Source organism: Rattus norvegicus, chromosome 1 (assembly GCF_021556685.1).
Source record: "Rattus norvegicus strain SHRSP/BbbUtx chromosome 1, alternate assembly SHRSP_T2T, whole genome shotgun sequence".
In the NCBI taxonomy this organism is placed as follows: Eukaryota; Metazoa; Chordata; class Mammalia; order Rodentia; family Muridae; genus Rattus; species Rattus norvegicus.
In genome coordinates, this window is record NC_141534.1 from 243,800,573 (window position 1) to 243,820,446 (window position 19,874).

General features: G+C 41.0%; 1 protein-coding gene across 10 annotated transcripts in view; it reads right to left on the reverse strand.

The window, feature by feature from the left end:
- Rnls (renalase, FAD-dependent amine oxidase) overlaps nt 1-19,874 on the reverse strand; it is a 273,500-nt gene that overhangs the window by 20,243 nt on the left and 233,383 nt on the right. For all 10 annotated transcript variants that reach the window (XR_015632554.1, XR_015632553.1, XR_015632552.1 and 7 more), the window contains 1 exon segment: nt 15,736-15,911. Coding sequence is in view for 6 of the 10 variants with exons in the window: in NM_001014167.2 (NP_001014189.1) it covers nt 15,736-15,911 (176 nt within the window). In the remaining 4 variants the exon portion in view is untranslated.

Sequence of the window (19,874 nt, forward strand, 5' to 3'; positions counted from 1 at the left end):
GGACAGCTTTACAGTAGTTTTGAAACTGTAAACTGTGACTCTTCCAATTTAGTTCTTCTTTTAATAGATTGTTTTGTGTTATTTAGGGAACACTTAGAATTCTATATGAAAAAATGTTGAATCAATTTTGTAAATATAGTATTCATTTTATTTATAGGCCTGTGTGTGTGTGTGTGTGTGTGTGTGTGTGCGTGTGTGTGTGTGTGCGTGTGTGTGTGTGTGTGTGTGTATACACACACATAAATAGGGTGCGGGTGGAATCCAGAGGCATTGGATCCCCTGAAGTTGGAATTGCAGGTGGTTGTGAGCTACCAGACTGGGTCCTCTGTGAAAGCACCACCCACTCTTCACCTCTGACCCACCTTTGTCGCCTTGTGAATTGGGTTTTTCTCTACTCTGCTGGCAACTGGCATCTGAATACAGATAGCAGTGGATTGGAGCATCTCTTTGGTTGTATACCTCTCACCAGGATCTTCTTTTCATTATGGAATCTTTTGGTTCATGAGGTCATTGTTCCTTTCTTTCAACAATATAGTTCTTGTGTAAATTTCTCTTGACCCCATGATTAATGCAAATATCTTCTTTTAGTGTCATGTTCTTCAAATCTTTTGCCTACTTTTAAGCAACTGTACCATTTGTATTTTTTAAATTATTGATTTGTGAGAATTCCTTATACATTTGGGATACTAAACATTTATTAGACATGTGCTTCCCTAACGTTTTATTTTTCAGTTTTCTTTTTTAAAATATTTATTTATTTATTTACACTCCAGATTTTATTCCCTTTCTGGCCCCACCCACCCCCACCCCTGGGCAGTTCCACATCCCATACCACAGTTTCCTTTTTATTCTCCTTATGGTGCCTTTCAAATATATTGCTTTTAATATTCAGTAGACACAATTTATCATTTTCTTTTTTAACAGTTTGTGCTTTTTCTATTCTATCTAAAAATGCTTATGAAACCCAAGGTCATACATAGCTTCTCCTATGTTTTCAGTTAGAAATTTTATAGCTTAAGGCTGTGTGTTTAGGTCCCTGGTCCACTTTCAGCTCATCCATGAGGGGATGTAACATGAGGGGATGAATCTAAAGTGAAGTGCACCAGTTTCTGTTTCACTGCTTACTCGTTAGGTCACGAGAGGCACAGTCTGCATCAGAAACCAGCGCTTCCTCATTTAAAGCAGAGATAATATTTACTTCCTGATATCAGGACTGATGTGGAGCATCAGATAGGAACAGTGCATCAGGCATGTCTAAAATCAGAGTATAAATGCTAACTATGATCACATCTAGCTGACACCAGGAAAGAAAGAATGTGATGACAATTCACCAGCAGTTATACAGGACGGAAAAGGAATGGCTTTTAAGTAGAGTATATTTCAATTCCAACTTTCCTGCCTAGATCTGTAGTTGCCCTGGGTTCTGCAACCCTTCACTCACTGACCTACACAGTCGATGAGGAGCTAAGTAAACCTCTTCGAGCCAGAAAGGAGGAGGTCCGTTATAAACAGATCTCTGTGACTTACACCAAGTAAGGGACTAAAAAGTGGGAAGGGGAGGGGAAAAGGAATGGAGAGTGGGAGGAAGGAGGGAGGAGGGGGAAAGGAAAGAGAGAAAGCAGAGGAACGAGACAGAATAAGCATTAGACTATCATGGAAGTCTGACAACAGATGACAGAAAGGAGAGGGTAGAGAGAGGGTGGAGGGTGGAGAATGGGAGAGGGGAAATGGAGCCGCTGCTGCTGCTGAAGTCTTCTGACGGTGGCAGTATGTCGCGGGGGGGGGGGGGGGGAGAGCAGTAGCAGACAGGGACAGAACAGTTCCTGTGCTGAACACCCACACAGCTCAACATGGGGGCAAACCAGAGTGCTGGACTCAGCGTTTCTCTATAGCTCTTCCATATTCCAGCCACATCCTACTTTTCTGCGAAACAAACTACTAACTGTTCCTTAAGTGTGCCTTTAGCTCTGGGAAAGCTTGTGCAGTGTGGAACAGTGCGCCACTATCACAGCCTTTTCCTGTCTGAACTCTACATCTTGTAATACTCGGCTACAATTCGGTTTTAAAACGCAGCTTCTATGGTTTTATTTCGCCAAGTCGGCTCTGTACTTCCGACTAGCACTTTGCATGCCTTTTGTGTCATGGTGTACTTCACTGTGATTCTACGCAGAGTGTACTCTTTCTGACTGACTATGTGGGACCTTGCTGAAGAATCAGAGATGCCTCAGAATCCTGTACAATGATGCACAGTTAGAACTCAACAATGTGTACTGAATGCACACATGGAGATATATATGTATATACATATATATATACATATACACACACACTCACGCACACACACACACACACACCAATTTCCAATGTAGTATAAGTAGATGTTATTAACTGAACTTGTTAGTTTTATAGCATAACACTGATGTTTAGTCTAAATAGATCACATAGACATCATTTTCAAGAAATACTGCTGGAATAGGACCTACTTCTAGTGTGTCCACACCCACATAATGGCACATAACATCCGGTATTAATACTGGGTTCAGATGAATATGCATATATGTAATATATGACATTTTCTTCTCATTAGACATTGAAACATTTCCTATGAAGTATTACCATTTAGAATAATTTAGTAATTTTGAGTACGTGTGATAATGGCCAATGGAAGGGTGAGGCCCAGTGGTGTCGGAGAAAAAAATGACTTCATTAAATGTACACGTTCAAACATTTAATAGTTCATATATTATGGAATTTTGTGAAAACTGGAGATATTTAACTGTATAAAGTTAAATTACACTGTGACTGCACATTTTAAATCAAGGGTGAGATTTCTCAGAATGATATCACAACAGGCTTTGCTGAAGGGACTGAAGTAAGAGGCCTGCCCGCTACGTGAAAGATGATTCAGTGGAATGTCTAAAAGTGACACTTGCCAGTCTTCCTGTTGTTGCTAGATTGGCTCATAGTCCATCTCTCTCAACATGCAAAAAAATCTATGAACAGATGATGTATAAGCAAGAGTGGTTTGTGGCCATAATTTCATGCTAGGCAGTGCTGGTTCAGGGCACAGATATGTTAAATTATCAAATACCAAGTATAGGCTAGTTTAGGGGAATGGCAAAAGGGGGGCCAGTTCAGATAGGGAGGAAGTGGGGGAGAAGTACAAAGGGTCAGGAATTTGAAAGTAGGTGTGTAGCAGTGGGGAAGGGGAAATTGAGGGTAGCCACTAGAAAGTCCTAGATGCCAGGGATCCAAGAAGTTCCAAGGGCCCAACAGGGAGGACATCAGCTGAAATACCCAGCAAAGGGGAGAGAGAACCTGTAGAGACCATATCCAGTGGACAGGCACTGCCCCGGTTGAGGGATGGGGCCATCCACCCATCTCAAAAATATTAATCCAGATTTTCCTCCTGTCAAAAGGAAATTCAGGGATAAAGAGTGGAGCAGAGACTGAAGGAAAGGCCATCTAGAGACTGCCCCACCTAGAGATCCATCCCATCTGCAGACACTAAACCCAGACACTACTGATGACGGCAAGAAGTGCTTACTGACAGGAGCCTGGTAAGGCTGTCCCTGAGAGGCTCTGTTAGAGCCAGACCAATACAGATGCGGATGTACACAGTCAAACATTGGACTGAGCATGGGAACCCCAATGGGGAAGTTAGGGCAAGGACTGTAGGAGATGAAGGGGTTTGCAACCCCATAGGAAGAACAACAATATCAACCAACCAGACCCCAGGGACTAAATCACTAACCAAAGAGTACACAGGGGTACCCATGGCTCCAGCTATACATGTAGCAGAGGATGGCCTTATCTGGCATCATTGGGCAGGGAGCCCCTTGGTCCTGTGGAGGCTTGATGACCCAGAACAGGGGAACACTGTGCTGCTGAGGCAGGAGTGGGTGGATGGGTGAGCACACTCATAGAGACAGGTGGAGGGAGGGAGGGGAAACTGGGAAGGGGGATATAAATATATTTATATAAATATATAAATATATAATATATAAATATATAATATATACATATAAATAAATAAACTAAATAATAAATAAGTATTTATATATATAAATAAATAAACTAACCAATAAAAAAAGAAAATGACAGAGTGATAAAGACAGCATTCTATTGCCGTCACATGTCCTATTCTGATGCTGTCCAAGAGCTCCTCATAGGCCCTGGCCAAATGTCAAAGTCTCTGGCACCAAATAAGTTCCGAAATATCCCGGTTTGGAACTACTTATGCATATGAAACTAGAAGAGAGAAGGTCTCAAAAGAGATGAGAATTAAATAAATGAGAGGAAGAGTAGGATGTGTTGAGAGGTGGTGAAGAAGCACTGGCAGTAGCTACTCCTCTGTGGCACCTCCTCGTGTCTCACCATCATGGTCAGTGGTGATGGAGAAGTTGCTCTCTATAGTGTCTGCACCACATGTACATGGTGCTATCAGTATTCACTCTGTCAAACTCTATGGGGAAGGTTTCCCTACTGATTTGCTCCTGTGAGGACTCTGAGGCTAAAAGGTGCAATCTCTTTGACCAATGTTACTCTGATTTCAGAGTTTCAAGATCATAACTGTAACACATTATTACCAATGTAGAAATCATAAAGACCTCATACCAATACTATCCAAAATATTCCACAAAATTGAAACAGACAGAGGACTACCTAATTCCTTCTATGAAGCCACAATTACTCTTCTACTTAAACCACACAAAGACCCAACAAAGAAAGAGAACTTCAGACCAATTTCCCTTATGAATATCGACGCAAAAATACTCAATAAAATTCTGGCAAACCGAATCCAAGAGCACATCAAAACAATCATCCATCATGATCAAGTAGGCTTCATCCCAGGCATGCAGGGATGGTTTAATATACGGAAAACCATCAACGTGATCCATTATATAAACAAACTGAAAGAACAAAACCACATGATCATTTCATTAGATGCTGAGAAAGCATTTGACAAAATTCAACACCCCTTCATGATAAAAGTCCTAGAAAGAATAGGAATTCAAGGCCCATACCTAAACATAGTAAAAGCCATATACAGCAAACCAGTTGCTAACATTAAACTAAATGGAGAGAAACTTGAAGCAATCCCACTAAAATCAGGGACTAGACAAGGCTGCCCACTCTCTCCCTACTTATTCAATATAGTTCTTGAAGTTCTAGCCAGAGCAATCAGACAACAAAAGGAGATTAAAGGGATACAGATTTGAAAGGAAGAAGTCAAAATACCACTATTTGCAGATGATATGATAGTATATTTAAGTGATCCCAAAAGTTCCACCAGAGAACTACTAAAGCTGATAAACAACTTCAGCAAAGTGGCTGGGCATAAAATTAACTCAAATAAATTAGTAGCCTTCCTCTACACAAAAGAGAAACAAGCCAAGAAAAAATTAGAGAAATGACACCCTTCATAATAGACCCAAATAATATAAAATACCTTGGTGTGACTTTAACCAAGCAAGTGAAAGATCTGTACGATAAGAACTTCAAGACTCTGAAGAAAGAAATTGAAGAAGACCTCAGAAGATGGAAAGATCTCCCATGCTCATGGATTGGCAGGATTAATATAGTAAAAATGGCCATTTTACCAAAAGCGATCTACAGATTCAATGCAATCCCCATCAAAATTCCAATCCAATTCTTCATAGAGTTAGACAGAACAATTTGCAAATTCATCTGGAATAAAAAAAAACTCCCCAGGATAGCTAAAACTATCCTCAACAATAAAAGGACTTTGGGGGGAATCACTATCCCTGTACTCAAGCAGTCTTACAGAGCAATAGTGATAAAAACTGTATGGTATTGGTACAGAGACAGGCAGATAGACCAGTGGAATATAATTGGAGACCCAGAAATGAACCCATACACCTGTGGTCACTTGATTTTTGACAAAGGAGCCAAAACCATCCAATGGAAAAAGATATCATTTTTAGCAAATGACACTGGTTCAACTGGAGGTCAGCATGTAGAAGAATGCAGATCGATCTATTCTTATCACCCTGTACAAAGCTTAAGTTCAAGTGCATCAAGGACCATCAAGGATCAAGGATCATCAAACCAGATACACTCAAACTAATAGAAGAAAAAGTGGGGAAGAATCTCGAACACATGGACACTGGAGAAAATTTCCTGAACAAAACACCAGGGGCTTATGCTCTATCAAGAATCAACAAATGGGATCTCATAAAACTACAAAGCTTCTGTAAGGCAAAGGACACTGTTTTTAGGACAAAATGGCAACCAACAGATTGGGAAAAGATCTTAACCAACAGATTGGGAAAAAATCTTTACCAATCCTACAACTGATAGAGGGCTTATATCCAAAATATACAAAGAACTCATGAAGTTAGACTGCAGGGAGACAAATAACCCTATTAAAAATGGGGTTCAGAGCTAAACGAAGAATTCACAGCTGAGGAATATCGAATGCCTGAGAAGCACCTAAAGAAATGTTCAACATCTTTAGTCATAAGGGAAATACAAATCAAAACGACCCTGAGATTCCACCTCACACCAGCCAGAATGGCTAAGATCAAAAACTCTGGCGACAACAGATGCTGGCGAGGATGTGGAGAAAGAGGAACACTCCTCCATTGTTGGTGTGATTGCAGACTGGTACAACTACTCTGGAAATCAGTCTGGAGGTTCCTCAGAAAATTGGACATTGAACTACCTGAGGATCCAGCTATACCTCTCCTGGGCATATACCCAAAAGATGCTCCAACATATAACAAAGACACATGCTCCACTATGTTCATAGCAGCCTTATTTATAATAGCCAGAAGCTGGAAAGAACCCAGATGCCCTTCAACAGAGGAATGGATACAGAAAATGTGGTACATCTACACAATGGAATATTACTCAGCTATCAAAAACAATGATTTTATGAAATTCAGAGGCAAATGGATGGAACTGGAAAATATCATCCTGAGTGAGGTAACCCAATCACAGAAAAACACACATGGTATGCACTCATTGATAAGTGGCTATTAGCCCAAATGCTCGAATTACCCTAGATGCACAGAACCCATGAAACTCAAGAAGGATGACCAGAATGCGAATGCTTCACTCCTTTAAAAGGGGAACAAGAATACCCTTGGGAGGGAATAGGGAGGCAAAGTTTAGAACAGAGGCTGAAAGAACACCCATTCAGAGCCTGCCCCACATGTGGCCCATACATATACAGCTATCAAACTAGATAAGATGGATGAAGCAAAGAAGTGCAGGCTGACAGGAACCGGATGTAGATCTCTCCTGAAAGACACAGTCAGAATACAGCAAATATATAGGCGAATGCCAGCAGCAAACCACTGAACTGAAAACGGGACCCCCGTTGAAGGAATCAAAGAAAGGACTGAAAGAGCATAAGGGGCTTGAGACCCCATATGAACAACAATGCCAACCAACCAGAGCTTCCAGGGACTAAGCCACTACCCAAAGACTATACATGGACTGACCCTGGGCTCCAAGTTAATAGGCAGCAATGAATAGCCTAGTAGGGGCACCAGTGGAAGAGCAAGCCCTTGGTCCTGCCAAGGCTGGACCCCCAGTGAACTTGATTGTTCGGGGGAGGGCGGCAATGGGGGGAGGATGGGGAGGGGAACACCCATACAGAAGGCGAGGTGTAGGGGATAGGGGGATGTTGGCCTGGAAACTGGGAAAGGGAATAACATTTGAAATGTAAATAAGAAATACCCAATTTAATAAAGATGGAAAAAATAAAAAAAGATTAAAAAATTAATAAAGTTATCAAGTTCACAGTCTATTTCACTCAAAAGGTCAAATGCCTTTTGTGGTTTGTAAAATATCAAATGCAATGCCTAGCCTAATTTCAGCGATTCAATCCAACAGATGATAGTGTGGATATGTGACATGCTTGGAACATGTAATAGATTGGATCTTAAATGTCCTCCAAAGACCCACGAGTGAAAGAATTGACAGAATGGATTTGTTGAGAAGTGGCAGACACTTTAAGATGTAAGGTCATGAGGTGATCAGAAATGTGCTGTTGGAGTGAACAGTGATTCCCCAGACGTTCCTCCATCCTTCCTTTCTGTGCTCTTGGATTCATGGTTATGTTCTGACACATGCTCCTGCCATGACATGATATTCACCTTGAATCTAAAATAGTAAACCAATCTTGCACTGGACTCTCCACAGCTATAAAAGTTGACCTTTTCTCCTCATACCTTGATTCTGTGTGGTACCTTGTTACAGACATGAAAAGCTGATACAAAGAAAGGCCCCGTCTATTTGAAAAGTGTATGCACCTTGTCTAGGGACTCTGGAGGAAAAACACTCCATATGACATGGTACCGCCTTGCATCTCAATTTTCTAAAAAGAAGAAATGGAAGATAACAAAAGAAAACGCACATGAAAGAGAAAAATAAACGTCAGTTGCCTTTTGCACGTTCAGTCTTGAAATTCAGTACAATCACCTCCCAGAAATTATCCTCATGAGAGGATAAATGTACTCAGTTTTGTCCTTCCAAATAAAAATCTGTAAGGAATATTCTAGCATCGCATTCGTCCAGATTTCTTCTTTTCTCTTGTATTCGTCTAATAAGGGTGTTCTATAGAAATAGGCAAACACTTCCTTGTCTGAGGAGACAAACGGCCAGTGCCAAGTGAGGAACGTGAATGGAAGGGTGAGGAGAAAAGAAGATGGATGTGCCTACATATTGGGATGTTTCTGTGAAGAACTGAGTCAGGGATACAGAGAGAAAAATCCGAGTTGCTTTTAGACAAATGGTGTCTTAAGGTTTCTCTTGGTGAGATGAACTACCATGACCAAAAATCAAATTGGGGAGGAAAGGGTTTATTTTGTTTATGCTTCCAAGTCTTAGTCCATCAATGAAGGAAGCCAGGACTGTAACTCAAGCAGGGTAAGAACATGGAGGCAGGAGCTGATGCAGAGGCCATGGAGGGGTGCTGCCTACTGGCTTCTTCCCCATGCCTTGCTCAGCTTGCTTTCTTATAGAACCCAGGACCTTGTGCCCACTTCCCCTTCTCCATGCTAGAATTTTGTCTAGTTTGAATTCGTTCAGGTCTTGTGTATGCTGTTGTAGTCTCTGAGAGTTCATATGTGCATCAGCTCGTTAGTGTCTGCAAGGTGTTTTCAAGGAGTAACCCATCTATCTGCTCTGGCACTTACGATCTTTCTGCCTCCTCTTCTGTATGGAAACCCAAGGCTTGAGGAGAACAGTGTGATACAGACAATCCATTTAAGGCTTAGTGTTCCAAAGTCCTTTACTCTGTGCATATTGTCTAGTTGTGGCTCTGTGTGGCAATTCCCATTGACTTCAAGAAGGTACTTTTCTGATGAGGGTTGGGTGTAGTACTGATCTGTTTGTATAGCAGTATATCATTGGGAATTGCTTTTGTTGCTATATTCCTTTAGAAGAACAATAGTAGTAGTTTTTCACTTCAGAGCCTATGACCTATTTAGTCCCAGGTTCTTGGTCTCATGTAATAGTGTCAGATGTGGGTTTTCCCTCATGGAGTAGGCCTAAAATTCCATTTTAAAATGTGGTTGGTTACTTCTGCAACATTTGTGCCTTTTTTGCTCCAGTGTGTCTTGTAGGCAGGTCACTTGTGTAGGCTAAAAGCTGGGAGATATCGATGATTACCTTTGTCTTCTCACAGCATGCAGACTACCTTCTGGTACCATGACAGCTAATTGGTAGGGGTAAAGATTCCAGGTGGGCATCAGCTCAATGTTCTTGGGAGTTCAATGACACAGATAAGTGGTATATTCAGAAATATAGCTTTACTATCATGTTGTGAAAGACAAGCAGTTGTATTGGCAATAACTTGTAATGTTTGGGAAGTCTATGGGATCCTTTCAGCCAACGACTCAACAGGATGTAACCCCTTCCTGGTATCAGAGATTTCACTTGGTAGCATATGATATCTAGTTAACTTTTTGTCTCAATCATTTTATGGAAACATCATTTAGATTCCTTTCATATAATGTCAGCCAGCTGCCTCCATTCTCCTGAGAATGCCATGATTTCTCTTTAGGACTGAACAAAATTACATTGGGTATATGTGTCAAAGTTCATTTATTCATCTGTTGATGGACACCTATGCTGGTTCTTTTCTTTTAAAGCAGTAATGAATAGTTCAGCAGTAAACATGGTGTATGAGCATTTCTGTAGTATTTTGTCTTAGAGTCTTCTGACATATACTTTTGTGGAATGGCTTCTGTTTTCCCTTTTCTGAGGTGCTTTCACACTGCCTTCCACAGTGGCTGTGCAGTCTACGTTCCCCTGAGCAGTGTGTAAGAAAGGGCTCATCTTCTCCACTTCCTCACCAGGGATTTGCCATTTGTTTCCTTCAGGACAGCCATGCTGACTTGTGCCAAACAACCTGTAAGCAGTTTTAATTTGTATTTCCTAGGTGGCTTAGGGATGTTAAGAACACCTTTTCCGATACTCACCAGCCATCTGCATTTCTTTTGTGGAGAACTGTCCAGTTAAGATGCTCATTTATTGATTGGTGTGTAATTTTTGAGGTTCTTTGTAGAGTATATATATTAGCCTTCTGTCAGATACGTAGCTAGAAAAGGCTACTTTCTCCATTCTCTCTGTCATCTCTCCAGTCTGGAGGTCGTTCTCCATTCTGTGCAGAGGAGGCACGGCATCTGAGTAAGTGACTACTTTGGCTGTGTAAACTTAACAGGCTAGTTCATTCATTCACTTTGCCAAATGTGCTAACATGTCAACATGTTGCCTTTGTATGCTCTAAATTTCTTCTCCTGATCCCTCCGGTGTTTGACAATTTTTAAAAATAAGTAGTGGCACATGCCTTTAATGTTCCTCCAATGCCTTAGTACTTGGGAGGTAGAGACAGGCGGGTCTCTGAGTTCAAGGCCAGCCTGGTCTACAGAATGAGTTTCAGGGAAGCCAGGGCTATACAGAGAAACACTGTCTACAACAACAGCAGCAACAGCAACAGCAACAACAACAACAACAACAACAACAACAACAACAATAACAACAGTCATAAAGCAACTCAGGAGTGCTCAAAGTAAGATGGCAGAAAAACTCACTTAAAAAAATTGAAAGTGGGGAAGCCAGAAAAAACAAACAAACAAAAGCAAAACAAAAACCCACCATATTTCAGGAAAAAAAAATCAAACACATAAAATAGAGAGGGCCAAAAGCTTCAATTTCATTAAGTAGAACACCACCCTGAATGCTTGGAAGCTAAGCAGGGCCAGGCCTGTTAGTTACTTGGATGGGAAACCACTTTTTTTTTTTTTACACCAAGGAACAGCAGGGAAAATCACAGTTACACCCCAGCACCAATCCATTCCCAGGGATGGCTCGAGGAGTGTCTTGAGGCAGACACTGAAGCAAAGGAAAGCAGAGGAACATGGCACTGTGGCAGCAGGCAGCAGGGCCAGCAGCACCACTGGGTGCCCTGTGTCAGGTTATGTGCAAAGCTATCTTTAGTGAGCAGTTTTTTGCTGAAAGTATTAAAATAACCAACTTATGAATCCTTAATGAAATGCTATGGGGAATAGGCAAAATTACATCAACTGGATAAACATTTAAATTATGGAGGGGAAATCGGTTTAAAACGGAAACAAATCGGTTTAAAAAAACAAACAAACAAACAAACAAACAAAAAAAACTGTCACTGCTTTCTTAAGTTAAACCCATACTCAGCAGTTGAAGAATTTTATCCAAACCCTAGACGAGAGTGCAGAAACAGTTGCCAAGTTGCTCAAAGACATTTTCCCCTTAATTTGCAGCACCCACAAAAATGTACCACTATGTCATTTAAGACAAAATTCAATTTAGAGTCTTAGAGCCCTCAGCAAATATTAGTCTCTATGGTTTCAGAACAGAAACTGGTGACATTGTGGACATTCCTTAGTGAATAGGGGAATGAACATGTTCACCCTCCTCATGCCTTTGTGGATGTGTGGGGGATGGCACTGGGCATGGGGATCAACAGGAGAATGAGAAACTGTTCTCCACATACAAATAACCCCCAAGTTCTTTATGACAGTAGCTAGAGCCCAAACATGCTGATCTTAGAGGGCTCTGCCAAGGAGATCTGAGGAAAGAGGGTATGATGGAGAGAAGCCAGGCCATTACCAAAGGTGCACACCCTCATCTTTCCAACCTGTGAATGATCAGTTGCCCAGAAGGGAAGAACACTCATCAGATGACCCTATAGCCTGCTATGCCATTAGTATCCAGAGGAGGGTAAGGAAGTTACTTTATTTTTCCTCCTTGAGCCTTTGTGTCTTCTTATTAGTATGGTTTGCTAACACTGGCACACTCAAGATTCTTTTAAAGCACAATGTTTATATGATTCAGCAGATTGTAAAAAATCTGCATGCACATTATTTTTATGATCCCTTTTAAGGTAACTGTGATGGTGTGGACATGGTTTGTGGGTATCTTCCCAGGGTCCATGTTGCTGGAAGTTAGATTCCCTGTGTGGCAGTAGCCGGGTGTTGAAGGGAAGGGGCTTGGTGGGTTGTGTTGCTGGGGATAGCTGGACTTATCGGACTTGGAACCACTTCTTGTGAGTCAGTTGTCATAACAACTCCTCCAACTCTGGCTATGGCTTTGCAGCTCACCACGTAATCTCTCGTGCTTGCTCTGCTCTAGATGCTGCCATGCACCATGAGGTGACTTAGCCAATGCAGCCTTCACTAGGGCCAGTGCCATGTTGTTTGGACTTTTAGCTTTCAGATCCACGAGCTAATGAAACTGATGACTCTAAATTGACACATCCTATCACCCTATGATGGTTAATCTTTCAGTGTCTTGATTTAGGACTTCTGACGAGATGTATCACTGAGGGTGCCCTGAAGGTTTTACCAGAGAGGTTTAATTGAGCAGAAGAGACACACCCTCAGTGTGGGAAGGACTCTCAAGGGGACTGATGTTCTAGATCGCATAAGCGGGTGGAGAGAAAGTGCTCTGAGAATCAGTGTCCATATCCTTTTCTGCTTCCTGGCTGGGGGATCAACAATGTAATTAGTTGCTTTGTGTCCCTATAGGCATAGCTGCTGAGCTGTGATGGGCCGTAATCCCTTAACCCACGGTCCTGTTCCCCACATTCCTCTTCTTTACTTGACTGCATCTATCTATTTGTCCTAGCAGTGAGGGAAATAAAAGACCCCAACTCTACAGCTGATTAGGGTTCATCTGTAATTTTCTATATCCTATGGACTAGGACAAATGTATAACGTAATTTACTGTTATACAGGCAAAATACTTTCAGTACCTTAAAAACCTTTGCTAGCCAAGCCATTCTTCTATCCTTCCTGTTGGGTTTTCTAGAAGGTCACTCACCTGCCTACTTATGCCTCTACTAGTTCGCATCCCCAGCAGGCATTAGTGAGAGTTACTGCCACTCTGCCCTCCTCAGTACCCCATGTTATTTGGATTTTGCAGCTGTGTGTCTGCTTTCGGCATTAAATAGATCATGCCTTGGAGTTGCCCAGCTTCGAGCCCAGGCCCTCCACCCATCTGTAGCATTTAGTGTAAAGATTCAGTTGAAATGTCACAGAAGAAAAGAAAAAGAAGAAACAGAACTAATGGAGGGAAAGAAAGTTTTGATCGTGCAGGGTTTGGAAAAGAGAATCCACACCACATAACACTGTTTGGGACAGGATATTAGCTCTGTGCTCTATTGAAACTTTTATAATATAAAAGCGTGCGGAGCTCTGGCTTTTTTTTTTTTTTTCAGAGACCAAGCAGAAAAAAAAATGAGATGGTGTGCGGAGAACAGAAGAGACAAGAGGAGAGACAAAAGGGATGGAACATGGGCTAGACAGAGATTCTTCTGGGGTTTCCTCCTTAAGAGCACTGTCTCTGCTCTGAATTGTGGGATGGGGGAAGCACCAAAAACAGCCCCCTGCTCCTCTTACTTTTGTGTCTCTCATTTAGATTACTTTTCTTATCAGTTCAGTGCTGTATTATATCCAACATTCACACAAATGTACATTGATTGATTAACTGAGACAAGGCCATGATGGCACGGTACAGAGCACGCCCTTCTCCACCAAGTCCCAGAGGTTACGGTGGGCTACTGAACACGGGGGCTGTACTGCTGAGGAGACTAGCTGAAGGCAAGTACATTATTTCAAACCACTTGACTTTCCACTGGTTAGTCCCTTTTCTAATGGCTGTCAAGGGGCGAGGTGCTCACCACAAATGACACTAACTCTTTGTAGACTAGTGTTGAAGATGTTAGAGAAGTGTGTCGCCAGTGGGAAATGCATGCTTTGAAGAGGACAACAGCTCTTGTGCTATCAGGCTCTGCAGCCAGTGTAGCACCTATGTCTGCAGAGTTATAAACGCGGCGGAATGATTTTGGCGTCCAAATTGCAATGAAAACCATTCTTAGAGTTTGGTATACATTGTATCAAATAATCTTTGAAACTGTTTCATCCATATTTGAATAGGTCACTTTATAGTTAGGACAAGGTTATCTTTAGACTATATAAAATTGTAAGATATATAATGAGTAAGTTTAAACTTATAAATGAGTAGATTGAAAAATTATTTTTTAGTCTATTAGTAACTCGCTATGAGAAAGCTCTTGCACACATACAGACACACACAGGAATGTCATAATCTGCTGTTCTTTTATAAAGGAGTTTTTACAACAGGCAAAATGACTTATATATAAGACACCCAGCTTCAAATTATAACGAGATTCTTGTTCTGGCTTCCTTTTGAAGTCAGCTTAAAATTGAGATAAATATCATTTAGAGACATTAGCTATTGAGATTTTTTAATGCTTTTAAAAGGAAAGAGCAAAGTCTTCTAAAGTGACTACGACATGCTTAAGTAAATATTTCCTCCAGAGGTTCCCTGTATAATTTAACTTGAGAAGATATGGGTAAACACAGACCTGCTGCGATATTTTAGTGAGTAATTTACTATTTCCTCTGATTTGGAAAGCCCTTTAAAACATACAAAATCTGCTGCAATTTCCCGTAACACCACTTTTGCTGAAGGCTTTACAGCTTGGATAACCAATAGTGTTCACAAATGTGTTAATCAGCGGACTCAGAAAGGGGAGAAAACACAGGTCTCTGCGGCTTTCTGTCTTCAGTCTGTCCGACCTTTGCTTCACTGACCCCCAAATGACTTCACAACCGAGTATACAGATCCAGAGCTGTTTCCGCGAACAGGATTCCAGCTCTAGTAAAAGTGTGCGTGTTTAAGTCAAGATTTACTCAGTATTAAGAGCTTTACGGCTAACCTAGAAGAATGATAAGCAGGGTTATCTTACCCTGAAAGGCAGCTTGGTTCAGTAGTACAGCGTTACTCATGAAAGACCTCTGCTGTCACCACTCAAACTGAAGTAGAAACTCCGTAAAAATGAAAACTGTGGTAACTGGATACGCACACAGTGCTAGTGTGACCTACAGCAAAGCTCCCGGTAGTTAAAGTGGCTACCATGTAGCCACAATGTCAATCTAGAAAATCCCTGGAGGAACAGCTGCATTTGGATGTAAAACTTCTCTTGTCTGTATGAGAAACCCTAGAATTTCAGAGTGTGCTGAGATGTGGACAAAACTGGTAAAAATGACACGCACATCTCATTGAGCAATAGCATGACAATGACACCTATAGAAATGACATATACATATGACAAACCCATGTAAACTCCAAGGATCCTGGCATTCATTTCCTCTACTAGACGATTTAGAAGATCCTACTATGTTTTCTGATTACCTGTGAATATCTCCACTTCCAGCATTTGGTAGCAACTGGCGGCGGCAAGCCCGGCAGAATGGTTTCCAGTTGCTGGGTGATTAACTCCTGCACATCCTCCTCACTGTGCTCCAAGTGTGTGACTCCAAATGGGACGGTGGTATGGACCACCAGCGATGGGCCACATTCTGATGACTCTGTAGGAACAGGAAGATACATCTTAAAGTGGGGGACCCGAGGGCACAGCCCAGAGTTGGAATCCAATGTAGAACGTGATCATAATGATCAGGCAGTAATGGAGGCAAAAGAGGCCCATGTCTGCTGCGGAGTGTGGGCTGTTTCTGAACCAACTCCAGCTCTCCTGGGGAGGAAGGAGGCTGAAGATGTACTTTAGAAAACAAGTCATCAGTTCTTGATTAAGAACTGGGAGGGACACTAAGCACCCTTAATACTTATTACTCTGGGCACAGTTAAATTTATCAGTGAGTTATTTTCTCTTATTAAATCGTAAGCCTTTTATATGTTATATTACAAATACCCTATTTTCTTAAGTTCTGAGATTGAAACAGATGTTTATGTTAGGAAGTTTGCAAACATTTTACTAAAATCATAACAATTCTACATTATGTTTAATGTCTGGAAAAATAAATTATCTCTTTGAAACCAGAATATCCCTTCTAATATTATTTCTTATATCTTTTGTAGGTGAGACAAGGTATTGTATAGCTCAAGCTGACCTTAAACTTGAGATCACCTCCTTCTCCCTCCTCAGCAATGAAAGAACAGTTGTACCACCACTCTTCTCTATGCTCCAGTCAACAACACAGACAAGAGTCTGTCCCATCTGTAACACCTCATTTTTATTTGTCACTCAATTTATTTTTGCTGAATTTTCATGATTACAAAAAAAATGAGTGCTTGGCTGACTCTTTCAATATTTAGAGGAACACAAGGTAAACAATAAAGCATGAAGTTAAAGGCATTTAGGTAACTAAGACACTGAAAAATATAATCTGTCAAAGAACATTAACGTGAGGTTGGTTTAAATAATGTTGAGGAGAAAGCTAGGAAGAATATATTAATGTATGTAGTAAGGCATTGATGGGTTGGCAACTTGGCTCTAAAATGTCTCTAATTTTGTATTATAGAATGTCATATTATTTGAGGTATATTGATCCAATTTTAGAAACAAAAATAAAAAACTGAGTGTCATAACCATATGCCCAGTTAGCCTGTCTACATTTTAGAGATTTATTTGTTTTTATTTTTTGTAAACTCATAATAAACCCACCTAGGTTTATAACATAGCTGAAACAACATATCAAGTAGATGCTTTGTAAAAGTCAGAGTTAGGAAGAAGACAATAAGTCAGTAAAAGGACGACGTTTCTAGGTGTTGTTCAAATTATCCCCATGAGTTATTTTTAATAAAAGTACTTCCCTTCCCCATTTCATTCAGTCCACAGAACCATGGCTTATGAGTTTCAAAAATAAACACAAGGGAATAGTCTCAAAATGCCACAAGCCTTCAAAAACAGAGTCAGTGCTGCCACATAACCTCATACGTTGGGATAGGAATGGGAGCACAGTGCTGGAAGTGCCATGGTGAATCAGATTGTCCAGCGCTCAGCTCACCGTAACTGGAACCACCTTACTAAGCAGCTTGGGAAGGCCGAGTCTTTACCCTGTGAGTGTGCACCTCTGTGGCACAACACAGAGGTGCAGCTCATCAATCCAAAATTGCACATTATTTCAGGGAATGCTCCCATAGTGAGAAATCCTTTTTACCATGCCACCACTGCGGTGTGGTCATTTAAAAGGTGAAAGCTAGCTGCTTACCTGCATTTACTGTTCTTTGCTTCCTGCCGCAGATGCAACACGACTAGGGGCTTAAACTTCTCCTGCCAAGACACCTCAAGCATGATGGACTGTACTCCAAACTGTGAGCCATGATAACCCCTTCCTTAGTTCATTTGCTATATTATCATAGCTACAGGAAATGTACTTAAGACAGAGGCATTATTGACAGTCAGTTAATACATTTGTTATGTATCAGTTAAAAAGTTCATGAAGCTTGCTCACACTGGAGGGGTGCAAAGCCATCCTCCACTTGTGAGGTGCCAAGTCTTTCTAGAGACAGAAGTTATCACATCAGTGGAGCAGGAGAACAGAGCAGTGTTCGCCATCACTGGCAGGCTTTAAAGAGACATAGAGACTAGCTATGTGCAGAGCATCAAGAGGTACTCTTTTCCAGTCACTAAGACTAGCAACGGAACCTGACAAGCTTTCCCCACTTACCGTAACTGTCTCCTCCTAGAAGAGCAATACAAAATGGAATCTTAAGACTCAATCTGAAATGGCTCTTGAGTAATAATGAGACAACTGAGAACAACCTGATTACTTCTTATGCTTGAGATTAAACACATTTTGAGAATTTATATTAAAATTTAGACTAAAGAAGAAGTTTTAAAAAACACGACTTCAACTCTCAAACTAAAAGGCACTTTTAGAAGCTACAATGAAATACACATACACACGCACGCACACACACACACACACACATACACACACAAAGAGTCAACTAGAGTTTAAATACAACTAAGATTTGGAAGACACACAAATTTACAAGAAGCCACAAATATGTTACTAGGATTTAGGTCTCAAGGGGAGACAAGAGATGGCATTAGAGGAAAAGACAAAATATATTTTCCTTCATATAGAGATTGTAGGCGTGGATATACAAATGTATATGTTACTAGAAAGCATATGAGGGACCTCACTGGGGTATGGCAGAGAACTTGGAGGAATGGAGTAGAAGGGACAGAGGAAGGCAATGTCAGGGCCAGGAAAAGCTCTGCCGGGATACCCATATGTATACGTGGTCCTATCAGTGTGAAACCTTTGTTTTGCACGCTACTTAAGAGGCTAACAAAGAAAGCAAAGTTTGAAATATATTGTGTTGGGAAATGCAGTCTAGATGATGCATTAAGATCTGTTGAATGGCTAAGTGCAGTCTATTCTCTCAAATGGCTCACTTGATTTTGAATCTGAGTCTTTAGATGTTGAATTAGCTTTTGTGTATGTGTGTTTGTGTACGTGTGCCCATGCATGTACATGTGTCGCCAAAAGCAGTCTTAGATGTTGGTCTTCAGATGTCTTCTGCTTTTTTTTTTCAGTTTTGTAGATCAAAGCTCTTCAATATCAATAGGTAATGCTAAGAATAATAGGAAACTGAGAAAGGAAATAATTTTTGATAGAAAAACATGATTCTGCTCATAATTCTAATTGCTAAATTTTGCATAGAAGAAAGAGTTGTTATGCAAAAGTGATAAAAATCACATTTAGTTTTCCAGGAGTAGGCTAGCATAACAGGGTTTGAACAAGATGATCTTTGGGTTAAGTCTCTGAGCGCTTTTAACAGTATCTAAGAACATTAGTGTGTGAAAGTGCTTCAGACTTCCTACTTTGGAAATTTTAACTGAATGAAGATTAAGAGACTTGAGTTTCTGGATATTTATATAAACGCGTGGGGAAAGATAGATCATTGCCAGCCAGGGAGGCAGGGAAAAAAATCTCTTTATCCAACTTCTGTCATGGGAATTTCAAGGTTGCCATCTCAGCACAACTTAGCTTTCACAGGACTGCAGGCTGCGGCCCTTGAACCTGCAATGGCACAATTCAAGTTGTAAATGCTCTGGTAAGGAAGCCTGGGCCTGCTCAGCACACTTCCATCCGAGTTGTAAGGATTGTAGCAACTGGAATCTTCAAAGAAAATGACAGTCTTGCAATCAACTCACTGGAGCTCTCTGTAAGCAGCTATTTAACCTTACGAGCAATATCCTCCCTCTTGACTTTTAGAAGCCCTGCCATCCTTCAGATGATTGAAACTCCTTTTGTTCTCATAAAACCCCGTGTGTGTCATCAACCTCCCACCTTTTATTGAAGACATTCTCTCTCATTGTCTTGGAACTTTGGCAGATAGGTCTGGCTTGCTGGCCATAAGTTTACTGGGATCTGGATGTCTTGTCAGTGGTGGGGCTAAAGGTCCCAGCTTTTTAGGTGGGTCCTGGGTGTTCAAGAGCAGTCTTCATGCTTGTACAGCATGTGCTTTACCCAAAGCCATCTCCTATGTAACATTTTACATTAGTACAATATAATTAA